The sequence below is a fragment of the Drosophila obscura genome, unplaced genomic scaffold (assembly GCF_018151105.1).
Source record: "Drosophila obscura isolate BZ-5 IFL unplaced genomic scaffold, ASM1815110v1 contig_201, whole genome shotgun sequence".
NCBI lineage: Eukaryota > Metazoa > Arthropoda > Insecta > Diptera > Drosophilidae > Drosophila > Drosophila obscura.
The window spans coordinates 243093-263627 of NW_024542792.1; the positions used below are offsets into that span (position 1 = coordinate 243093).

Sequence of the window (20535 nt, forward strand, 5' to 3'; positions counted from 1 at the left end):
GAGTGTGCGAGCGAGAAGGAAAATGAGTTGTGTTGTCGTTTGTTGGAGGGGGGGCAGGGGAAGCAACTGAAAATTAATTTCGTCATTCTGGCTATAATTATGATCCGATCTGATTCAGATTCTGCAGTCTGGACGATATGGATATGCTATACGATACTGCGTTTTTAGTTTTATCGTATCTTTAAAATTGTGGCTGCCACAGCTTTTCGTCCTTTGTGGTGGCGGAAGGTGGGCGGGGCGAAATTTTGAAATACACTTGTAGCAGTGTGATATCACATGAGTCTGGAAACCAAATTTGGTTACCCTAACTCTTATAGTCTCTGAGATCCAGGCGCTCAACAAGACGGACGGACGGACGGACGGACGGACAGACAGACATGGCTCTATCGACTCGGCTATTGATGCTGATCAAGAATATATATACTTTATGGGGTCGGAAACGTTTCCTTCTCTGCGTTACACACATCCACTTTTATCACAAATCTAATATACCCCTTAACTCTTTTTTGAGTACGGGTATAAAAAAACTTCAGAAGTTATTAATTTAACAAGCTGATGATGCCCATTTGTTCGTACATTACCCACCCACCAAATGCAAACCTTTTTCTGGCCAAAAATGATTTCCATGTAACGCGAAGCAATTAGTAAAAATTATTGAATCATTTAATTCCGATCTTGATTAAATTTGTTAGTTTCACATGATAATTGACTAATAACACTAGTTGGTTGCGAATGAGTGGACTGTATTAATCTTTATGTATTTTTACCGATTCATATGTAATGTTAGTGGTTTAAATGTTATTTGCCAGCGGGTTATATACAAAGCGGGGGCGACAATAGCGGTGCGATGATGAATACGCGGGTGTCGTGGGAATAGTTTGGTACTGACTCAACTCCACCAATAAAGTCGAGCCCAAAAGGGAATTAGAAGATCACGCGATGCGACACTCCAATACCAAGAAGGTGCACATCGATGTCTTCGTGTGCAGCTGCGCGTTTTGGCTATACGCGTGAGAATGTTACAGTTAAGTTTTTTTGACATAAGCAATAAGAACAGCGGGCAAACAATCGCGAGCATATGATTAGGGCAACTCTTATATGAATGAATATTGACTTAAAACTAAGCGATTAATTCCTCAACATACCGGCCCCCCTGAACGAATGTTCAGTTAAAGGGAAGCACAGCAATTTTGGTGATAGGTCTCTTGTACACTCCTCGGGCAGTTTTTACGGTGACCACTCGAACTCTCTCGTCTTGACCAGGATGAACTTCGGTGATGCGGCCAAGCAGCCACTTGCTAGGAGGTTGATTCGGCTCCTTCAGTACCACAAGCGTATCCACTGTTATGTTGTTGGTCTCCTGCTGCCATTTGGTGCGCGACTGCAAGGAAGAAAGGTATTCAAGATTCCAACGTTTCCAGAACCCTTGAACCTTGGCTTGCAGCTGTCTCCAACGCTGCAGTCTGTTAATGTTCACGTCCAAGAACGATGGCTCTGGCACCGACATATGAGGTTGACCTGTAAGAAAATGAGCGGGGGTAAGGGGATCCAGGCTGTGATCGCTGGGAGCGCACAGTGGGCGAGAGTTTAGTAGACCCTCAATCTGGGTTAAAACGGTGGAATATTCTTCGAAAGTTAATGCACTGCTCCCAATTACTCGGCGAAGGTGAAGTTTAATTGATCGTACGCCAGTCTCCCAAATACCTCCAAAATGCGGGGCAGACTGCGGAATGAAGTGCCAGTTGATTTCCTGACTCGTCAGAAAACTTGCAATGTCCTCATCTTGACTTTGAGATACAGCCATCCGTTGCATTTCCGTTAATTCCCGTCTGGCTCCGTGGAATGTTGTGCCATTGTCTGAGTATAAGTCGGATATAGGGCCACGTCGAGACCAGAATCGTTTGAAAGCTGCGATAAATGCGGAAGTCGTCAAATCACTGACGAGTTCGATATGAATTGCTTTGGTGGACAGACAAACAAAGATAGCAAACCAAGCTTTGCCAAACTTCGGTGTCCGACCTACCGATGTCTTGATAATAACTGGTCCAGCGTAATCCAATCCAGAATGCAGAAAACAGCGGGTGGGCTGAACCCGAAAAGCGGGAAGATCAGCCATGAGTTGTGTGCTCGTACCTTTACGCTGGAGGAAACAAATCTTGCAGTTGAATACGATTTTCCGGACTATGTTGCGGGCACCGAGAATCCAATACTTCTGTCTCAAAGTGTGGAACATAAATTCAACTCCAGCGTGTAGCGATGTGACGTGCTGGTGTCTAGCTAATAAAACAGCGACTGGTGATTCCTTTGGTAGAAGTATGGGATGTTTTGCCTCGTAAGTTGCCATTGAATTGTCAATGCGTCCTCCTACGCGCATTGTTCCTTGGTCGTCAATAAATGGAGTGTAGCGAATCAGTTTGGATTTTTGAGAAAGTGGTCGTCCAGTGCTTAGCTGCTTGTACTCCACTTGGAAGAACTCCATCTGAACGTGTTTGATTATCCTAGAGCGTGCATATTGAAGCTCCCATGATGATAAAAACGATGACAGGCGTTCCTTGCAGCGAAGACGGTGTACAAAACGAAAGCAGTAGCTTATTGTCCGCAAGAGATGTGACCAGGAGGAAGCCTTGTTAATCATACATTGAAGATCATTTCCTTCATCGGAAATGTGTAGATTAACTTGAGGCATGACCTTAACTTCCATGTGCGCAGCCTCCTCAGTCGACAGTGCAAACTTTGCCTTCGCAGGTGGCCAAGTGAGCCGTGATTGTGAAAGCCACGGTGGTCCATTCCACCACAGTTGATGGTCTACAAGATCCCTCGGTAAAAGTCCGCGTGATGCACAGTCCGCGGGATTATCCCCAGTGCGAATGTGATTCCAGCAACTACGTGGACAAGCATCTAGAATCTCAGCAGTCCGATTGCAAACATAAGTGTTCCAAGTCCGAGGGGGCGATGAGAGCCAATGCAGCACAACTTCTGAGTCAGACCAACATGAGGTACTGGAAATAGGAATAGTTAGTGCTTGCTTAACCAGAGACATCAATTTTGAAAGAAGATGGGCTGCATTCAATTCGAGCCGCGGAATGGATACAGGTTTGATGGGCGCAACACGGGTTTTTGCGGCGATCAGTCTGACAACATAGTCCTTATTGAGTTTCACGCGACTGTAAATAACAGCGGCGTATGCATGAGAAGATGCATCGGCAAATCCATGCAGCTCCGCTGCTTGAAGTGGTGAGGATATGTAGCGAGATATGCGACACGTTTCCAATAAATGAACTTCTGCTACAAACTGTTGCCAACGTGAACATAACTGCACCGGTAGTGGCTCGTTCCATTCGACCGAGCTCAGCCAACTATCTTGAAAGAGAACCTTTAGAAATACAGTGCTGGGGGCAAGCAAACCCAAGGGATCGTAGATCTTGGCAAGCTCCGACAGCAAAATCCGTTTTGTCAGAGCAGTTGTGGCGTCGGGAATGGTCAGCTTGAAGGAAAGATTGTCAGCAGCCGGGTCCCAACGTATTCCAAGAACCTTCACATGTTGAGCTGGGCTCTCTTCTTCTAGAGCTTCAAGGGGGTACTCACAAATGTCCTTTGGCAGCGATTGTAGTAGTGGCCAACAGTTTGAACTCCACTTTCGAAGTTTAAATTGAGCTCGACTCAATAACAAAATCAATTCATCCTTGAGTGCAATGAGTTCGTTGATATTATCGCATCCCGTAGGAATATCATCCACGTACGCGTCCCTTACCAACACCGCAGCAGCATTCGGATACAACTCGGCATGATCTTGAGCGATTTGCTTGAGAACTCTAACAGCCAGAAACGGTGAAGACGCTAAACCATAAGTCACGGTCAGATGTCGGTAATGATCAAGTGTAGCAGTCTCCTCCTTTCGCCAGACAATACGTTGGTACTGCGTGTGTTCTTCTGAAACTAGGATGCCTCTAAACATTTTCTCAATGTCTGTACAGAACACATAACGATGCTGTCGGAACCGTAAACAGACTCCAAGTAAATCCCTTTGAATAGGTGGTCCAATGTGTAGTCGTGAATTGAGTGAATATCCCTTGCAGTCCTCCCCAGAGCCATCAAACACAACTCGGCATCTCGTAGTGGTGCTGTCTGGTTTAAATACTGCGTGGTGTGCTAAATAATTGTGACTGGCGAGATCCTCGGCTAAGGTAGTAGGAGGAATCAACTCCATGTGTCCTCGTTGTAAGTAATCCTCCATAAAGTCGACATATTGTTGTTTGAGTGCCGGAAACTTTCGAAATTTCCGTTCGAGAGAAGAAAAGCGGCGTATGGCTTGCGGCAATGTGGATCCCATCGGCGGAGCGGAATCCTTGAATGGATATTGGACGACGTACACTCCATCGTCTCTGCGGGAATGCGTTTGAACGAAGTGTTGTTCAGCGGGATCACTAGCGTCAATGGTAGCGCTACTTGGTTGAACTTGGTCCATGTCCATGAACGATCGGACTAAAGTATCCAGACCCTCGTGAGCATGATGAGCTAGTGCGTGGGTGTAATCATCAATACCGATATGGTAACTGCCTGTAATGACCCAACCAAATTTAGTATGAAGTGCAATAGGATATGCGAAACCAAACTCTTTGCGTTCTCCAGTGTATATGTTCCAAAGTTGATCAGCTCCTAAAATCAGGTCGATTTCACCTGGTGTCCCAAATGTAGGGTCTGCTAAGGGTAGCTCAAAAATCTTTCCCCACATCGGGGTGTTCGACTCAATCCTCTGTGCTGGAATCGAGGATGTTAAAGTACTCATAATCAGACCTGTTACCACTACGGATGTTGTGCTTGTGCGCGAGAGCAGCGTGAACGTGGCGCGACCTCGAGTAACGCCAGCCGGGCTTGCACCTAGGCCAACAACTGGTATACGAGCATGCGTGCGCGACAGCCCTATCCGTTGAATAAACGACTCGGAGACCATCGTTATCGTCGAACCAGTATCCATCAAGATCCTGCAGGTTGTCTCATTGCCCCAGGAGTCGACTATAGTGGCTAAAATTGTTGGCAATATAGCTTGACTAGTGGCCAATACTCCTCTCTCCAATGTATGATGGCTGACCACGGCAGGATCAACCTCAGCAGCATGCATGGGCGAGCGCAAGTTTGGGTCAGCGGATGTATTGACAGCAACACTCGGGGTGGTGCGAATCTCTTCTGGATGGACAAGAGTGTGGTGCCTCGACTTGCACAGACGGCACGTATTTGTGGAATTACAATCCTTTACTTGATGAGATCGACTTAGGCAGTTGAAGCACAACTTACCCTCCATTGCAAATGTGCGACGATCCACGACGTTCATAGCTTTAAATTGAGTGCACACATACAGACTGTGTGGCCCGTGACAATATACGCAACCACGAGCAGATGTAGTTGGCACGTCCACATGATGAGAAACTGCACGACGTTTGGGAGAATCATGAACTACTGTTAACTCTTGACAGGACTCCAGCGCATCAAACCGGGCGAAGAGAAAGGCGAACAGGTCATTTATGGTCACATTTTCCTTGCACGATTCACTGGACGTAGCCCAAGCTTCCTTGCATTCAGGGTCTAATTTTGAGAGCAAGATATGGATAAGCCATACATCGCGGCTGTCGCATTTCAGCGCGTGTAGACCACGTATACTCTCGTCCGCGGTGTCGACTATGTTACGCAACTCGATTATGTTTGAACTTTTTGCAGTTGGCAGCGAAAGAAAGTTTTGAATGAACGACCGCGCAATCAGTGATTTTTTATTATAACGATTTTTTAGCCTCTCCCATGCGTCCTGGTAATTATCGTCAGTAATGGGAATATGTTTAATCAGGGACAAAGCTTCACCATCTAGATACGACTTTAAATAATGGAACTTTTGACAGTTGGAAAGACTACTCTTCTTGTCGACTGAGCCTAAGAACAGATCACTAAACTGACACCAATCTTCGTATCTTCCAGAAAATGTAGGAAGGCGTATTTTTTCGAACTGCAGCTCAGCGGGTCGCGCTGACTCCCGAATCTTCTCCAAAAGTTGTGTTTGTCCCTCAAATAGGCGTTCCACAGTACTAGATATCAGTAGATTTGACGAGTCGTGTCCATTATCGTGACTGCTCCGCTCACTTATGGCTCCAGTGAGAACGGCATGGGCACTATAAAACTTTCCCTCATATTCGGCGATATCCAAATTCGGATCCACAAATCCGTCTTCCTCATTGTATTGAACTAAGTCCTCAGAGAGCTCCATAAAGCGGTTGAAAGTTGCAGCCAAGCGGTCCAACTTGTGTTCTAATGTTTGCACAGACGTGCACGACTGTACAAACTCCTGAGCCTCCGTAGATGCACGAGTTAGTTGGGATTTGCACGCACCACGCTGCTGAATTATGCGATGTACGAGAGTCTTCATGACGACAAGCAATATCACTCAATATATTTCAAATAAAATTAGCCGGAGATCCGGCTCGAAGGACCAAATTTTTCTTATGGTTGCGAATGAGTGGACTGTATTAATCTTTATGTATTTTTATTCGATTCATATGTAATGTTAGTGGTTTAAATGTTATTTGCACAGCGGGTTATATACAAAGCGGGGGCGACAATAGCGGTGCGATGATGAATACGCGTGCGGGTACTCTCAAGTATAGTTTGGTACTGACTCAACTCCACCAATAAAGTCGAGCCCAAAAAGGAATTAGAAGATCACGCGATGCGACACTCCAATACCAAGACGGTGCACATCGATGTCTTCGTGTGCAGCTGCGCGTTTTGGCTATACGCGTAAGAATGTTACAGTTAAGTTTTTTTGACATAAGCAATAAGAACAGCGGGCAAACAATCGCGAGCATATGATTAGGGCAACTCTTATATGAATGAATATTGACTTAAAACTAAGCGATTAATTCCTCAACACTAGTCAACACGATTTTTCCTCAAGGAACAAAACGAACTTTTTCTTAAAGATTTGGGGCTTAGAAATGGTTTGATGATCTTTTTTTTTTCTATGGCAGAACTTTTTTTTGAAGAATTTTTGAAGTCTGGTATTTTTTTTTGTAAGCTTTTTTCAGAGGTAGCGCTTGTTTTTTTCCTTACGTCTAGTATCTTACGTCCGGTTGTAAAGAACTTTGCTATTTTGAAAAGGTAATTAAAACAGCTAGAAGTTAAGCTGAAATACTTTGTGATTTCAGCTTACCGTCTGGGAAATATAAAGCATTGAAATGCAAAAATGATGATTTAAATTTAAATCCCCATATCTATCAGAAAAAGTCGGTTTGGATCCTTGAGGAAAAAAAAAGTTCGGATTTTGTGGGTAGGTTAATTTTTTTACCATTGCAGACGATATTCATTACTAATTAAGTGCGCGACAAAAAGTACTTTGCCGAGCCATTTAAAATACAGCCTCATAAGATTTTGTTACATATATATGCAGACACTCAACATTCATTCAGAATCGGGCATCATTAACCCTTTTGACTGCACATTAATGCCCTCGAGCAGAATGTTTGTCTCCCGCTTTTAAAGCTTGCGCGCTGCTTACCTTTTTTGTCGTTATCTACAGCACTGCTTGAATCTAATCTGACCTTTAGTCTGCTGCTGTTGCTGCAGCTGGCATATTGTAATATGTAGTGCAGCTATTGCATAAATAATTATTATTATTAATGATTATAATCAATATACTAATCAGGTTATATGTATTTGAGAAGACGTGGGCCAGTTGGCCCATGGAAAGGAGAAGTAATTAACGACGGAAAAGCAGAACAACTTTTCAGCAAAAATTCATACTTTTAACTATTTTTTGTTGCCCTGACCAATTTTTTCAGATTAAATTTTGAGGTTGGTTTAAAAAGAAATTATTTATAAAAAGATCACAAGCTCAATTACCCAGGTAATGGTGTCAATGCATCAATAAGTCATCAATTTTTTTTCCTTTTGCAATTAAGATTTGTTTAGTTGTATAAAAAGCCGTTTACTTTTCCGTTCGGCGAGGAATTTGTTGCCGTTTTGAAAACGGAAAAGTCTTGCGTTTATAGTGCATAGTAGTCCATGACATTCATACACACAAGTCCGGAATAATCGGACTTAGTAAAATAAATCAGCAACTTAGTCGAGACTCTAGAGTCTAGAAACAAGCTGACCCAACCGCAAGTTTTTATATTTTTCTTGCTGAAAAATGATCAAAACATAAAATGGATAAACACTCTCAGATGGAGGCAGTTCGTAGAGTCAAACTGTGTGGCAACAACCTCTATGCAATTTTGAAAGTGCCACAAAATGCCACAAAAGCTCAGATCTCATTAGCCTACAAGCGGTTGGCCCTGGATATACATCCAGACAAGAATCCGGTCAGCGGAGCCAGTGAGGCCTTCAGGTTGCTTGCCAATGCCAAAGATGTCCTCATGGATGATGCCAAACGCAGAGAATACGACCGAGAGCAATGCCACATTTTCAATGACTATGTCTGTGACTGTTGCTGTAACTGCAATAACTTCGGTAATAGCAGAAATGCCCAAGAGGTCTATAGCCATTTCGGAGTTCGGTTCGAAAAACCAACGAACATGAGTTTTATAAATTCAATCAAAATGATTTTTAACGCCCGTATGGCATTATGGCCATCATTCAAACTATGGCATTGCATCGTACTGCTTTTCTTGGCTCTGATAATACACTATCTATACGCGGAGCCCAGCTATAGCCCGACCCGATCGGATGAATTCCCAGTGAATCGCGCGACCACGAACATCTATGATCCATGCAATGTTCCATGCGTGCTAGAGAAAGAAGAGGATTATGTCACAGCTTGATTCAAGATGACGTTGGAAAAAGCATTCACGCCGTAGAAACACCACCAGAATAACATGCTGGAGCATGATCCCAATCGCAAGACATCATCCATCAACAGCCACACTTTGCAGCATCAAGGCACGGACCTCACATCCTTTTACATAGCGACAATGACCAACCAGTGGGCAATCTTTGGGACGCGTTTGAAGTCACGAAGCATAATGATTTGTTTTTAATGTGTTTTGTTCAGTTGTTTAGCTTGGAATTGGAGCTATTGTAAGATTTGATTATTTCGATATTTGTTTTTTATTTTTTTTCTTTTAACTTGTGCTACGGTAAAAGCACCACCAGAACTCTAAAAATCATCCTCGCAGCTACTACCCCACCAGCCAGAAGAAACCTGAGATCAATCCCAGGCATCCAACAGGCATGTTTCTCTGCCGAGGATACCGAGTGCGGAAGCCAAGAGACCAACACGAACGCCACTTAAGATAAGAGGTTGAAAAACTCGACTGGATGAAAGTTGAACTATATAATGGTTTATTTTGATGAAACCGAATGAACCGAAACAGTCACCACATCTCCAAATCGGACTCTAAGGGCTCGTTATTTAGGGCATTCAGGTATGTGCTGTACGCCAATTGGTCCTTAATCTGGCGCACTGCCTCCTCAGCAGTACCAAAGTTGAATGTGTCCATAAAGAGACGTGCAATCCACAAAGGCAGGAGAGCGTTGATCACCAGCGATGCATATGCCTGTCGATCGAGCCATTATCAGTGCAATTCAGATATTATTACAAAGTCTGTTCCAGTGCCACTTACTGTGTTGGTGCCATACACTTTCCCCAGTCTCGCGAGCATAGCCTCTGAAATGTTTCGTTTGACTATGTCTATGATGTGCACATGCTGTATGCTCATAAAGTTATCAGTTCTTGATATGCGATGCTCCTTGAAGAAGTTATCGAGGTCGCATTTGTACTTGGAGAATGAACTCAAAACCTCTTCCTTTTCCATTTTATCCATTAGACTGTAAGATAAAACCATCTAAGCTAAAGGTAAATGCATAACGTTTCAGTGCAACCCAAAAACTTACAGAATTTTCACCTTACGCGGACATGGATCATCAATTAAAAATTTTTCTAGCGCAGCAAACGCACCCGAACTAGGCTGACCCTGCCCCGGTTCGGGCTGTGCTGGCGGCGTAGCATTCTTATTGGCATTGCCTTTCTTCGCGATGGGCTCATCATCATCAGAGTCAAATTTATTCGTCTTTATCTTCCGGCTGGAATTCCTACGAGTGCATAAGGCGGTGAACGCTAAGCATAAATTGATTCTACATTAGATGCTCACTCCGATTCTGGTGTATTCGGCCGTTTGGTTGAAGAGCGACAGCGCGTCAAGGATTCATCTTTTTCAAAATATTGTGCAATAGATTTCGGAGCGCTGTGCATTTTGTTGGGAGATTTGCCCGTCTCCCGAGTTCGTTCTGCCTGTTTGTCACTGTAAGAAATTTCAATTAGTTGGCAGCATTTTATTAATTAAGTTTTGGGGGGGGCTTACATTGAACGTGAACTATGCGTCCGTTTGGTTGGTTTTTTTTCACGTGAAGAGCGACTGCGCTTCGAGGATTTTTCTTTCTCAGATTCTTCTGAAGTGGACCTCCGAGCATTGAACACTGAACGTGAAATATGCGTCTGTTTGGTTTGTTTCCTTTCACGAGAACCATGGCCGTGTCTGGAGCTTTTATGTTTATATTTGTGCGCTTCATGGTCGCTGTAAGAAGTGTGAATGAAAGAAGTGTGCACATCACATTTGGAGTTTTTGTTTTTGATTCACACACACCTGGCTTTCGAAGTGGCGACATCGCGGCCTTTGCTGGTGCTGTCGATTCCCTTTCCTATAGTGGTAGTAGCCTCTTGCGGCACATATTCCAGCTGTACATTCAGATACAGATCATTTTCCGACATTGTAACTCCAGGTAACAGTTTCTGGGAATATGAATGCCGATTTTCCGTGGAATCGACACGCACTTTGATGTGCTCTATGAGGAGCTCCGCATGCACGCTTTGAACAGTGTCCTGCTCCTTCTCGAACAGGCCCCACAAGCCACTTTCAATGTTAGTCCAGCTGGCAGGCGTCATCCAGTGATAGTCATTTGATTTCTTGCCAAAGTGGGTGACAAGGCTCGGTAGCACTTTGGTGCGGCAGATGATGTGTTGCTTTTTATACTGGAAATGAATGGTTATTATATAGATACCGCAGGTAGGTACCACCACCACCTACCTTATAGGTTTGCAACACAATCTGGCAATCACCGGTGGCATTGAAAGCCATTTTGTGCAACAAATTGGGCTCCTTAATCAAATAAACAATACGCCTGTTCGCGGCAAAATAATGAACTTGTGATTGCAGTGTTGCAAAGTAATTGTTTTGGTCGATAACAATATGTGGACTTTCAGCTGGCGCTGCCAGGCGCCAAAGAGCTTTCAAACTGTTTGCGCGTAAATTTGAAATCGAATGACTTAATTAATGAACGTGAGGGAATCTTTTTGGTAAGTTCTGGATTATCTGTCGCGCTTCGAAGAACACACCTATTCAAGTTTTGAGAAATCCTTTAATATCATTATTTGAATAGATTTTAACTTTAGTTTTGTATATTTCTCTATGAAACATGGAACAGCTCATCTGCGTCAACGTTCGTTGGCTGTTCGTAGAGTCAACCAACCGTTGGGCGATAAATACTGGGAAATTCAAATTCAAATTAATATTAAAAAACCGATTTTCTGTCATCCCAGTGTTGGATAGTGACGTGCCGGCCGTGTATATCGAAATTGATGAATATAGTTTTCCTCGGTATATTTACGGTATATTATGAAAAAGAGAGGGAATATTTGGATATATTTTTAAGGGGCAGAAGGTATATTTTGTCGATAAATCCGCGGTCACACTGCCTGTAGATGTGTTTTTGTGATTAAATACAGGGTTTTTTTGCAATTTAATACGCTAATATCAACGTCGGAGTTATGTCCGAAACGCCGTTGCATGCGACCAACCTGTCGTGCGGCCACACGTGTATGTGTATGTGCTGGGTAGCCACAAACTCCGCCGAAAACCGTATTGCTTTTAACCTTAGTTGACATTGAAATGTATCCGCTTGGCGGATGGACATGGTGGTTTGTGTGTGTCTGTTATGTGCTCATGTGTGTGTGCTGTATGTGTTTGAAAAAGAGGATAGAAACGAGAGCAGCATCGCTTCACAGAACGAAACTGTTGCATTTTCTCCTCTCTATTGATGTGCGTGCGTGTGTGTGTGTGTGTGTGTGTGACCAAAACACAACTCCGATCCACGGGGCTAGATCCCCGTAGTTCATCAACAAACGCTTCGGCCCCTCTTCCTCTCGTGAACGAGCACCGTGGCGGCACAGTTTTGCTTTGGACACTGCAACAACCAACACCAACCAACTCCTTTGGGGGAACAAAACTGTTCAGATCAAAGTTGCTGCAGTTGTGAGTTGTGTAATCAATCATTCATAAGGCATTTGCAAAGACACAGAGAGCAAGAACAGGCAAATTCTATTATTTTATTTAATTCATTGTCGCTGCTATTCTAATTTTTTTTTATATATAAATCGATTTGTTGTAGTTGGCATCCGTTATTAATTCAATCAGCCGCAGCCGAGACGTAGCCGCAACAGCTGAGAGCAGCAGCAACCAGCAGAGACCAAGTATCGCAACTAGTGAGAGAGAGACAGAGATCCAGAGCAAGCGCCACAGAGAGAGCTAGAAAGAGAGGGAGTCAAAGTCAAAGCGGGAGAGAGTGCTGTGCTTCTTACACGAAAGCTAAGCGAAGCGTTCTCCCCACACCGCACACCGGCATATACGATATACGGCGTACGACAACGGTAATTAAAAGGAAATTTAACAGCGGAGCGCGCAGTCACTGCCGCCGGTCCCACAGATTCATTCCTCCTCCCACTGCGCTCTGCTCCTCCGCAGCCGTGTCTTCGCTTGTTCATTCATTCGTTCGCTCGTTCGTTGGTTCGTTCGTATAAAAATAGCAACGCCTTAAACGATCTCATCAACATCATCAGCATCAGCCGCATCGGGACCCATCCGTAGCAGTATCAGCATACGACGGCGCAGCGTAACTACCCGATCAGCAAGATTAACCTGACCCATGTAAAACTCTGGCTTGGTCTTTCAGATTCCGCTTGAGGATTTGACGCATCGGCCCAGCTGCTGTTGCCCCACGTAAGAGTAGAGGGAGGTTAGAGGCAGCCGACAAACACCGACAAAATTTCACTGGATCTAATGGCCAAGGATGAGGAAGATGATCTGCTGCCCGACAAGGATGCAGCCAAGGGCTTTTATGCCAAATACGAGCCCAAAGAGATCCTGGGCAGGTGAGTGGGGTAAAAGGGTTCGTTCATTCCCACCGGTGATTCGGTTGATCTGTGATATTTCCGTATGCATCTTTGCTACCGTTTCTCTGAGGCTCCTCATCCGTATGTGGATCAGTTTTCCACCTGTCTGTGCATCTGTGCATTTGTGCTCTGCTCCCTCCCTGAGCTTCTGTCCCACAGTGACTTTCTGTTTATTTGCTTACTGCTAAGCTTGCAGAAGTGCAAGCCCTGTTTACATATAACTCTGGTTAATTATGTCCATGAGTCATGCCCGTGTGTGTGTGCGAGCGGTACTGCTGATTCTGCTTCGTCTTCTGGTAGTCGAGAGTGTGACACTGTGACAGTGTAAAGTATGGAATGGGCTGACGGCGCCTGTCTTCTGGCTCCACAATAAATTTCCTCAATGGGCAACGACTGCAGTTGCCGAAACACCCTTGGATTGAACTTGAAGTTACACGGTCAGGCAGGCAGGCAGCCAGCCAGCCTGCCGGTAACTAAGCAAATAGATGTTGCGAAAAACAAGGGCAATTACAAGGGGCGGCGATAAGATCTGCAAGGCAGGGCCGCCACTTAGATAAATATTACAGATCATGCCAAAACCGAGTGGATGTCATCTAACTCACGCTGATGCAAGCCTCTTATCTATTCTTCTTTCCCTTTGTTTTTTTCTGTTGGATTTCTATCAACTTGCAGGGGCATCAGTTCCACGGTGCGCCGCTGCATCGAGAAGGAGACGGGCAAAGAGTTTGCGGCCAAGATCATCGATCTGGGCGCCACAACTGAGGCGGGTGAGACGAATCCATATCATATGCTCGAAGCAACCCGACAGGAAATCTCCATACTACGCCAGGTCATGGGACATCCCTATATAAGTGAGTGTGAAGCTTCAGCGTCAATTTTCCGATATAAGAGAGGGCTCCACTAACCCACATTCGCATTCCACAGTTGACCTGCAGGACGTGTTTGAGTCAGATGCATTTGTTTTCCTCGTATTTGAGCTGTGCCCCAAAGGCGAGCTCTTCGACTATCTGACCTCGGTGGTGACGCTCTCCGAGAAGAAGACGCGCACCATCATGCGGCAAATATTCGAAGGCGTCGAATATATCCACGCGAAAAGCATTGTGCATCGCGACCTCAAGCCGGAAAACATTCTGCTGGACGAGAATCACAATGTGAAAATCACTGACTTTGGCTTCGCCCGACAGCTGCAGGAGGGCGAGAAACTTACAGGTTATTAATGACCCCCTACCCACCTCCATGTCTTCCAGTGGCTAACGTTGCCCCATTTTCCAAATGCAGATCTGTGCGGCACGCCGGGCTACTTGGCACCGGAGACGCTCAAGTGCAACATGTTTGAGGGCTCTCCCGGATATTCCCAGGAAGTGGACATGTACGCGCGTGCTCCCTTGCTTCCGCATGGCTATTCATTAACCGGTATCCCCTCTTCCCCTCTTGCAATTGCAGTTGGGCCTGTGGCGTGATCATGTTCACGCTGCTCGTCGGCTGTCCACCCTTCTGGCACCGCAAACAGATGGTGATGCTGCGCAACATAATGGAGGGAAAATACAGTTTCACCTCGCCGGAGTGGGCCGATATTTCTGGTGAGTCGCCAAATCGTTTTTGTTTTGTTTTGACATTTCAATCTCATTGGTGAATGGTTTCTTGCAGAGGATCCCAAGGATCTGATACGCAAATGTCTAGTCGTTGATCCTGCGCAACGTATCACCGTCACGGAAGTATTAAGACATCCATTCTTCAACCAAATGGTAAGTGACGGCGCCTTTGGATGCCGCAGGGTGACAGGGTCCATGCCCACAACCAATTCGGGCACCACCACCGAGAAGCAGAACGAGAGCTGCTCTCGTATCGCGTTTGATTCCACGTGGATCATCTTGGGCTATGTACATATATAGAATCTAGTTGACAGGCTCCCCTGCGGTCTAGCTCTCCCCCTCCCCCCCTTTAAATGGGTCACCAATGGCTCCCACAATCTGTTAACCTGTCTCTAAACACATCCGCACTCGCACCACCCAACACACCTGTGACTCACCCCACAGCCGAGGCTTCGCCATCTCTTAGGAGTGTCCCTGGGGATCATCCACCCAACCCCCCCGTAGTTGACTCAAGCGAAACTGTTCAACATTAGTTATTTTCTTTCCTTTGATTTAATTCACATTTGCGCCTTTGGTTAAGCATTATATTATATACCTACATGTATTATTATTATTCTTTTTTTTTTTTGTAAATTTATGTCTGTTTAATTTTTAATATTACTTTATTATACAATACATTTTCTCTCTTCTTTTCCTTACATATACGTTCTATAAAACCAAATTACAATTAATTTAAACCAAACACGAATCGAACGAACGAACAAATGAATCGAATGAATCACTTGTTCCGATCACTTTTCTCGATAAACGAAACGATAAACGATCAACCCCTAATTCGAAATTCAACTTCGAAAGCTGTTCGAGCAAAACATTGATGGCCTCAAGCGCAGCCTGTCGACCAAGTCCAGAAGAATGAGTCGCATCACCGAAATCGCACTGGTAACGAAATGCTCCCGGACTAACCACCGCCCCCTTCCCAACCAACCCCAACTCTCGATCCGTCAATATCTCTCTCTCTCTCTCTCCCTCTCCCTCTCTCTGTCTGTATCTGTCTGTTTCGCTCTCCTTGTCTCTGTGTGTATTCCATATGTCGAATCGCAATAACAACAACAACAACAAAAACAAAATTCCAAAAACCCACTCTCAGATCAGCGACAGCAGCAATCCAATACCCATTCTGTTGCTGTTGCAATCTGTGCTCGTGTGTGTGTTCTGTTCGCTGCATTCTGTTCTGTTATGTTCTTGTCTGTTCTGATCTAATCTACATAATAGTACCTACTATAATGCCCCCACCAAGCCACCAAGCGCGATCTCTGCGTCCATTATGTCATGTGCCAGCATAACCTAACTACAACCAACAACTGTAACCGTATAACACATTCCACCAACCACACACAAGGATTACAACAAACAAAAAAAACAAAAAAAAAAAAAAACTAGCGTATTTGATTTGCTTATTTTTACTTCACTTTTTTGCTTGGCGATTACGCGATGCTCTTTGATGATAACAATCCCAAATCCCCTCTCGCTCTCTTGCTCTCTCTCTCTCTCTCTCTCTCTCTCTCTCTTTCTCATAAATCCCCTCCCAAAACATGTGTACCGTACCTTCTGTGTCTGCATGTCCCGCCCACACCCATGGTTGAGCCGCCACCCCACTGCATGCGTGCGTGAACGAAAGAGAAAACAGAGAAACCCAACGCCAGCACAAGTTCTAAAGGGAGTGGCAGTGCATCTGATTGCAGTTGGGGGGACTCATAGCAAGGTGCATTAATTCAGGGTGGGGGACATCTTCGCATCTCAGGGATAGGATGGGATGCGATGGGATGGGATGCGATGGAGATACATGCAGCTGTAAGAAATGTCAAATACTTAGAGATTAAGTCGAGTTCAAGTTAAACTTAGCCCTAGCCATAAGTACTTTTAATTATTTTTGTTTTGTTTTTGCTACTACTTTATTTTTCTCCTCCTAACTGATTACAAAATTTTTGATTTCTTTCGCGCCGTCACCCACATTCCTCGTTTGCCTCGTTTTCGTTTCGCCACCAATAAAATAAACCCCGATCCCGAACGAACACCAGGTTCTGATGGGTGATCTGACCACGGCACGGCCACCGCCCACGTCCGCCTATGCCCCGGGCCGATACCAGAATATTGCTGCTTCTGCATCTGCCAGTGCCAGTGCTGATGCCGGTCCCGCTGCGTTCCGCTACGACCGAATCAACAGCAATGGTGGCGGCGGCAGTGGCCCCAATCCCTGCGGCTCCTCCTACCTCTACTACAGTGCGCCACAGAGCTCGTATTCATCGAATCGATTGAGGGATGTGCTGCCGCCCCCCGATCTGGATGACCCCTCCTCGTCGTGTACCTCTGCCTCCTGTTACAAGACCCTAACGGCAACGGTATACTATCAGCAGCAGCCGCAGCAACAGCAGCAACATCAGCAGCAGCAGCAACATCAGCATCAGCAGACGGCGCGGGCAATAGCCGGAAATAATTATGAAAGTGCCGCGCAGCAGCAGCATTTATTGCATGCACAAGTGCAGGCAGGTTTTTCCATTGATTTTCTTTTGCTTTCCTTTACAAATTGTTTCTTACGTATTTAGTTGCCACACATACACACACACGTATGATTTAGTTATATTAATTATTTTTATTTGATTTTATAGACTTTAAGCAATGCTGCTTTTTTTAGTTGATTTTTTCATCATAAGCGCACCAATCATTCATCCTCCCGTTAATTCATTCAACACAGGAGACACAGGCCTGCTGCCTGCTGCCCTGTGCCCTGTGCCCTCTCTTCTCACTCACAGCACAGAGACACAGCTCAAATCCATACCATACCATACCATACCATACCAGTTCCATCCACTCTTATTCCATCTCTTCAGCTGGCATTGCCGTTAGCTATCCCGTTCCGATTGTGAGCGTAAGATCCATTATTATTTGAGCTTGAATAAAACGCAATGTTGTCGGTAGAAAATGTATCATGTCAGCTCGTTTGATAGCCTGCGCGGCTCCACTCCTCCCCACTGCATCACAAACCCCACCACCACCCAATCACCCAATCAGCCACTCACCCAGTCACATTTCTTAGGCTTAAGTACTTTCGTCAAGCCTACTACTATGCATTATGTATGTTTCTACGATTCTTATTGTATTTTCTTATAGCTGGCACTTAGTGGTATCGTAGCGAGTAAACACCATATTTGTATTATATGCACCTTTCTGTAGCACATATCCTGTCGGGTGAACTGGATGATACTTGCAGGAACTGTATGTAGTGGAACTGCTTTGTAGTCATAGATGTAGATTTAGTTGTAGATGTAGTCGTATCTGCGTAATACCTAGATAATGTGTCACTAAATCCCAAAACACCCCACCACCCATGGAATATCGCCTCACAACGCCTTCTATATATATATTTTTTTTTTTTTGTATGAATGTGGCCGTAGTGGAAACAGGAAAATATTATTATATTTAATTTGCATGAGTACGAGTGTTGTAAACTACATATACATATATACCTAGTATATACATATTACATATAACCTAACAAATACATACATACATACAAACATATATTTATTATAAATGACGCCAAAATCGATTCACTGACGATTTATTCTGTTTAATTTCTCCTCTGTTGGTGATGTTGTACACGTTTTGTTTTGTGTGTCATGTTCTCAATATTGTCAGAGTCTCAACGCCCTTATACCATGTGTGTCTATAAGTCGGTGTTGTGGGGACTCCATTGTGAGTAGACCAAAGAAAACTGCGATAGAATACAGTTACCGTTGCATACAGTACATCCATCCATCCATTCAAACCTATATACTCTCTCATATGCATACTTACTTACTACATACAGATGTATTTACACATACATATATCTCGCAGCATAATCCCCGCACATAGTCGATCGTAATCCTCAAATCGCGAATGTTGCTGTGTCCTGTGTCCCCCGACTTAAGCTTTGGCTCGGTTTCGGTTTCTTTTGACTCTACACAATAACACGGCCCTCCCCCTTCCACTCACTACCTCTCCCTCTCTCCCTCTCTCTCTCTCTCTCTTCCTTTCTTCCACCCTTTGATTTACTTTGATCTATGTACATGTGTCTATGCGTTGCCTTTGCTTTCTTCCCCATAAAGCTCATTAATGCTAACGGTATCTAACAGTAATCCGCTCATCCGCTGATCAAACACTGAGAAACGCAAAATAAAGTTCTAGGCTCCCTCTCTCTCTCTGTCTCTCTGTCTCTTACCTTTGTATATCTGACAGCATGCGATTAACACTCAAACCAGATATGTAGCTCTTAATTGATGCCCACTGAATAGAAGATAATCCGTTTACTTGTTTATAATTATACCAAATACCAACCAAAGACCAAATAGGAGGCATTTTTCAGGGCTAATTCGAAAATTGTGGAATATTTTTATTGGGTAGTAAAGTAGAATCAATAGATAAAATACGTACATATATACTCAAACAAAATTCCAAGAAACCTGACTTCGTCGCGCCAAATATTACTGTCACTCAATAATAAATAAATCCCAATTCGATCGATGTTTAGTAAGTTATCTAAAAACATTCAAAACGCAAACACTAGTTGGAAATTATGATTGTTTCTATGCCAAGCCATTTACAAACATATCTTTTGAACTAACGAAGTAAAAGTAAACCGAAATCGGACTGCAAATAGTTAGCTACCAGAATAAGATAAATATTCGATTCCTTTGCGTCTCAGTCCCGCCACTGTGTGTTGTTCCATGTTGTAACGCCAACAAAATAATATAAAAACAAAAACAAAAATAGCTAACTCCATTCAACATTAACCGTTAACCGTTAACCGAACCTAACCCTAACGACGTGTGCACTAAAACAACACGAAAGCCACAAAGAGATCGATCTACTACTACTACATACCACCCATTCCTCGCTCAGGGGTTTGGGACAGCATGTGGAGCGAAACCTAATCCCAACGTTCTCTCTCTCTCTCCCAAATCCCACCTATAGCTTCGCAAACAGAGTCGCTTCAATGCGCGCAAAAAGTTCCAATTCGCCATATTAGTGATACGCGCTGTCATTAGGATACGCCGACTGCGATTCACCGCCGAGCCGCTGCACGTTGAGGAGGCCATACGCGATCCCTATCGCGTCAAGGTGCTGCGCAAGGTGAGTTTGCTGCCCTGCCTGCCAATTCCAACACTGATCGACACTAAATTGTCCTTCGGCAATCTCATTCTCTCCTTTTGTCCAGGTTATCGATGGATGCGCCTTCCGTGTTTACGGTCATTGGGTGAAGAAGGGCGAGGGCCAGAACCGCGCCGCTCTCTTTGAGAATACTCCGCGCACCGAGCTGCACGCCCTCTACATTAACAATCTCAGTCGATAGAAGGAGTAGGAGGAGGAGGAGGAGGCAGAGGCAGAAGCAGAAGCAGAGGAGAAGACAAACACACACACTAGCAAACGAATCAGTAAAATCTTAGTAGCCACTAAGCATCAGAGAGGAAGGAAATTTATAAGCAAAGAAAGAAAAAAAAAAACAAACAAACAAACACCAAATGAACTCAACTAAATACGCCGCAACGGTTCAACCACAAACACACATACACACACACATGTACATAGAATAAGCTCTGATTTGAGCTTTAGACTTTTTTTTTGTCGTTTCTTTCCATTTTTCTCTTTCTCTCTCTCTCTCGCTCGGTCTGTCTGAAGCAGCAGCCAGCAGCGCATCTC

The 20535-nt window shown here is 44.4% G+C and overlaps 5 protein-coding genes across 13 annotated transcripts; 2 read left to right on the forward strand and 3 right to left on the reverse strand.

Annotated features, from left to right (window-relative positions):
• Positions 1–1067: 1067 nt before the first annotated feature.
• Positions 1068–2692, reverse strand: LOC121404468. 2 transcript variants are annotated; one of them, XM_041594001.1, is made up of 2 exons: positions 2024–2692; positions 1068–1908 (listed from the first exon to the last, which is right to left on the reverse strand). In XM_041594001.1, exons 1-2 carry the CDS (start codon positions 2684–2686, stop codon positions 1819–1821), a joined length of 753 nt encoding a protein of 250 aa, XP_041449935.1. In that variant the 5' UTR covers positions 2687–2692; the 3' UTR covers positions 1068–1818. The 2 variants fall into 2 exon arrangements, with proteins under 2 accessions (XP_041449935.1, XP_041449936.1); XM_041594002.1 differs by having other exon boundaries at positions 2024–2108.
• A 5368-nt stretch (positions 2693–8060) lies between these two features.
• LOC111075698 (dnaJ homolog subfamily B member 1-like) lies at positions 8061–9072 on the forward strand. The gene has a single exon (XM_022369157.2). The coding sequence runs from the start codon at positions 8187–8189 to the stop codon at positions 8799–8801; it is 615 nt and encodes a 204-aa protein (XP_022224849.2). The 5' UTR covers positions 8061–8186; the 3' UTR covers positions 8802–9072.
• Positions 9073–9304: 232 nt separating this feature from the next.
• Positions 9305–10114, reverse strand: LOC121404466 (uncharacterized protein CG4951-like). The gene is made up of 3 exons (XM_041593998.1): positions 9874–10114; positions 9603–9807; positions 9305–9536 (listed from the first exon to the last, which is right to left on the reverse strand). Exons 2-3 carry the CDS (start codon positions 9801–9803, stop codon positions 9354–9356), a joined length of 384 nt encoding a protein of 127 aa, XP_041449932.1. The 5' UTR covers positions 9804–9807; positions 9874–10114; the 3' UTR covers positions 9305–9353.
• Positions 10115–10195: 81 nt separating this feature from the next.
• Positions 10196–11195, reverse strand: LOC111075693 (uncharacterized protein CG4951-like). The gene is made up of 3 exons (XM_041593997.1): positions 11064–11195; positions 10341–11008; positions 10196–10280 (listed from the first exon to the last, which is right to left on the reverse strand). Exons 1-2 carry the CDS (start codon positions 11112–11114, stop codon positions 10613–10615), a joined length of 447 nt encoding a protein of 148 aa, XP_041449931.1. The 5' UTR covers positions 11115–11195; the 3' UTR covers positions 10196–10280; positions 10341–10612.
• Positions 11196–11711: 516 nt separating this feature from the next.
• On the forward strand, positions 11712–20383 carry LOC111075690 (phosphorylase b kinase gamma catalytic chain, skeletal muscle/heart isoform). 8 transcript variants are annotated; one of them, XM_022369139.2, is made up of 13 exons: positions 11714–11858; positions 12424–12682; positions 12777–12924; positions 12985–13183; positions 13877–14055; positions 14129–14413; positions 14483–14573; positions 14648–14784; positions 14852–14949; positions 15652–15735; positions 16875–17339; positions 19810–19968; positions 20054–20383. In XM_022369139.2, the coding sequence occupies exons 4-13, from the start codon at positions 13092–13094 to the stop codon at positions 20186–20188; spliced, it is 1725 nt and encodes a 574-aa protein (XP_022224831.1). In that variant the 5' UTR covers positions 11714–11858; positions 12424–12682; positions 12777–12924; positions 12985–13091; the 3' UTR covers positions 20189–20383. The 8 variants fall into 8 exon arrangements, with proteins under 8 accessions (XP_022224835.1, XP_022224831.1, XP_022224830.1 ...); XM_022369138.2 differs by having other exon boundaries at positions 11714–11852; XM_022369141.2 differs by lacking the exon at positions 11714–11858 and adding an exon at positions 12075–12287.
• Positions 20384–20535: the final 152 nt, after the last annotated feature.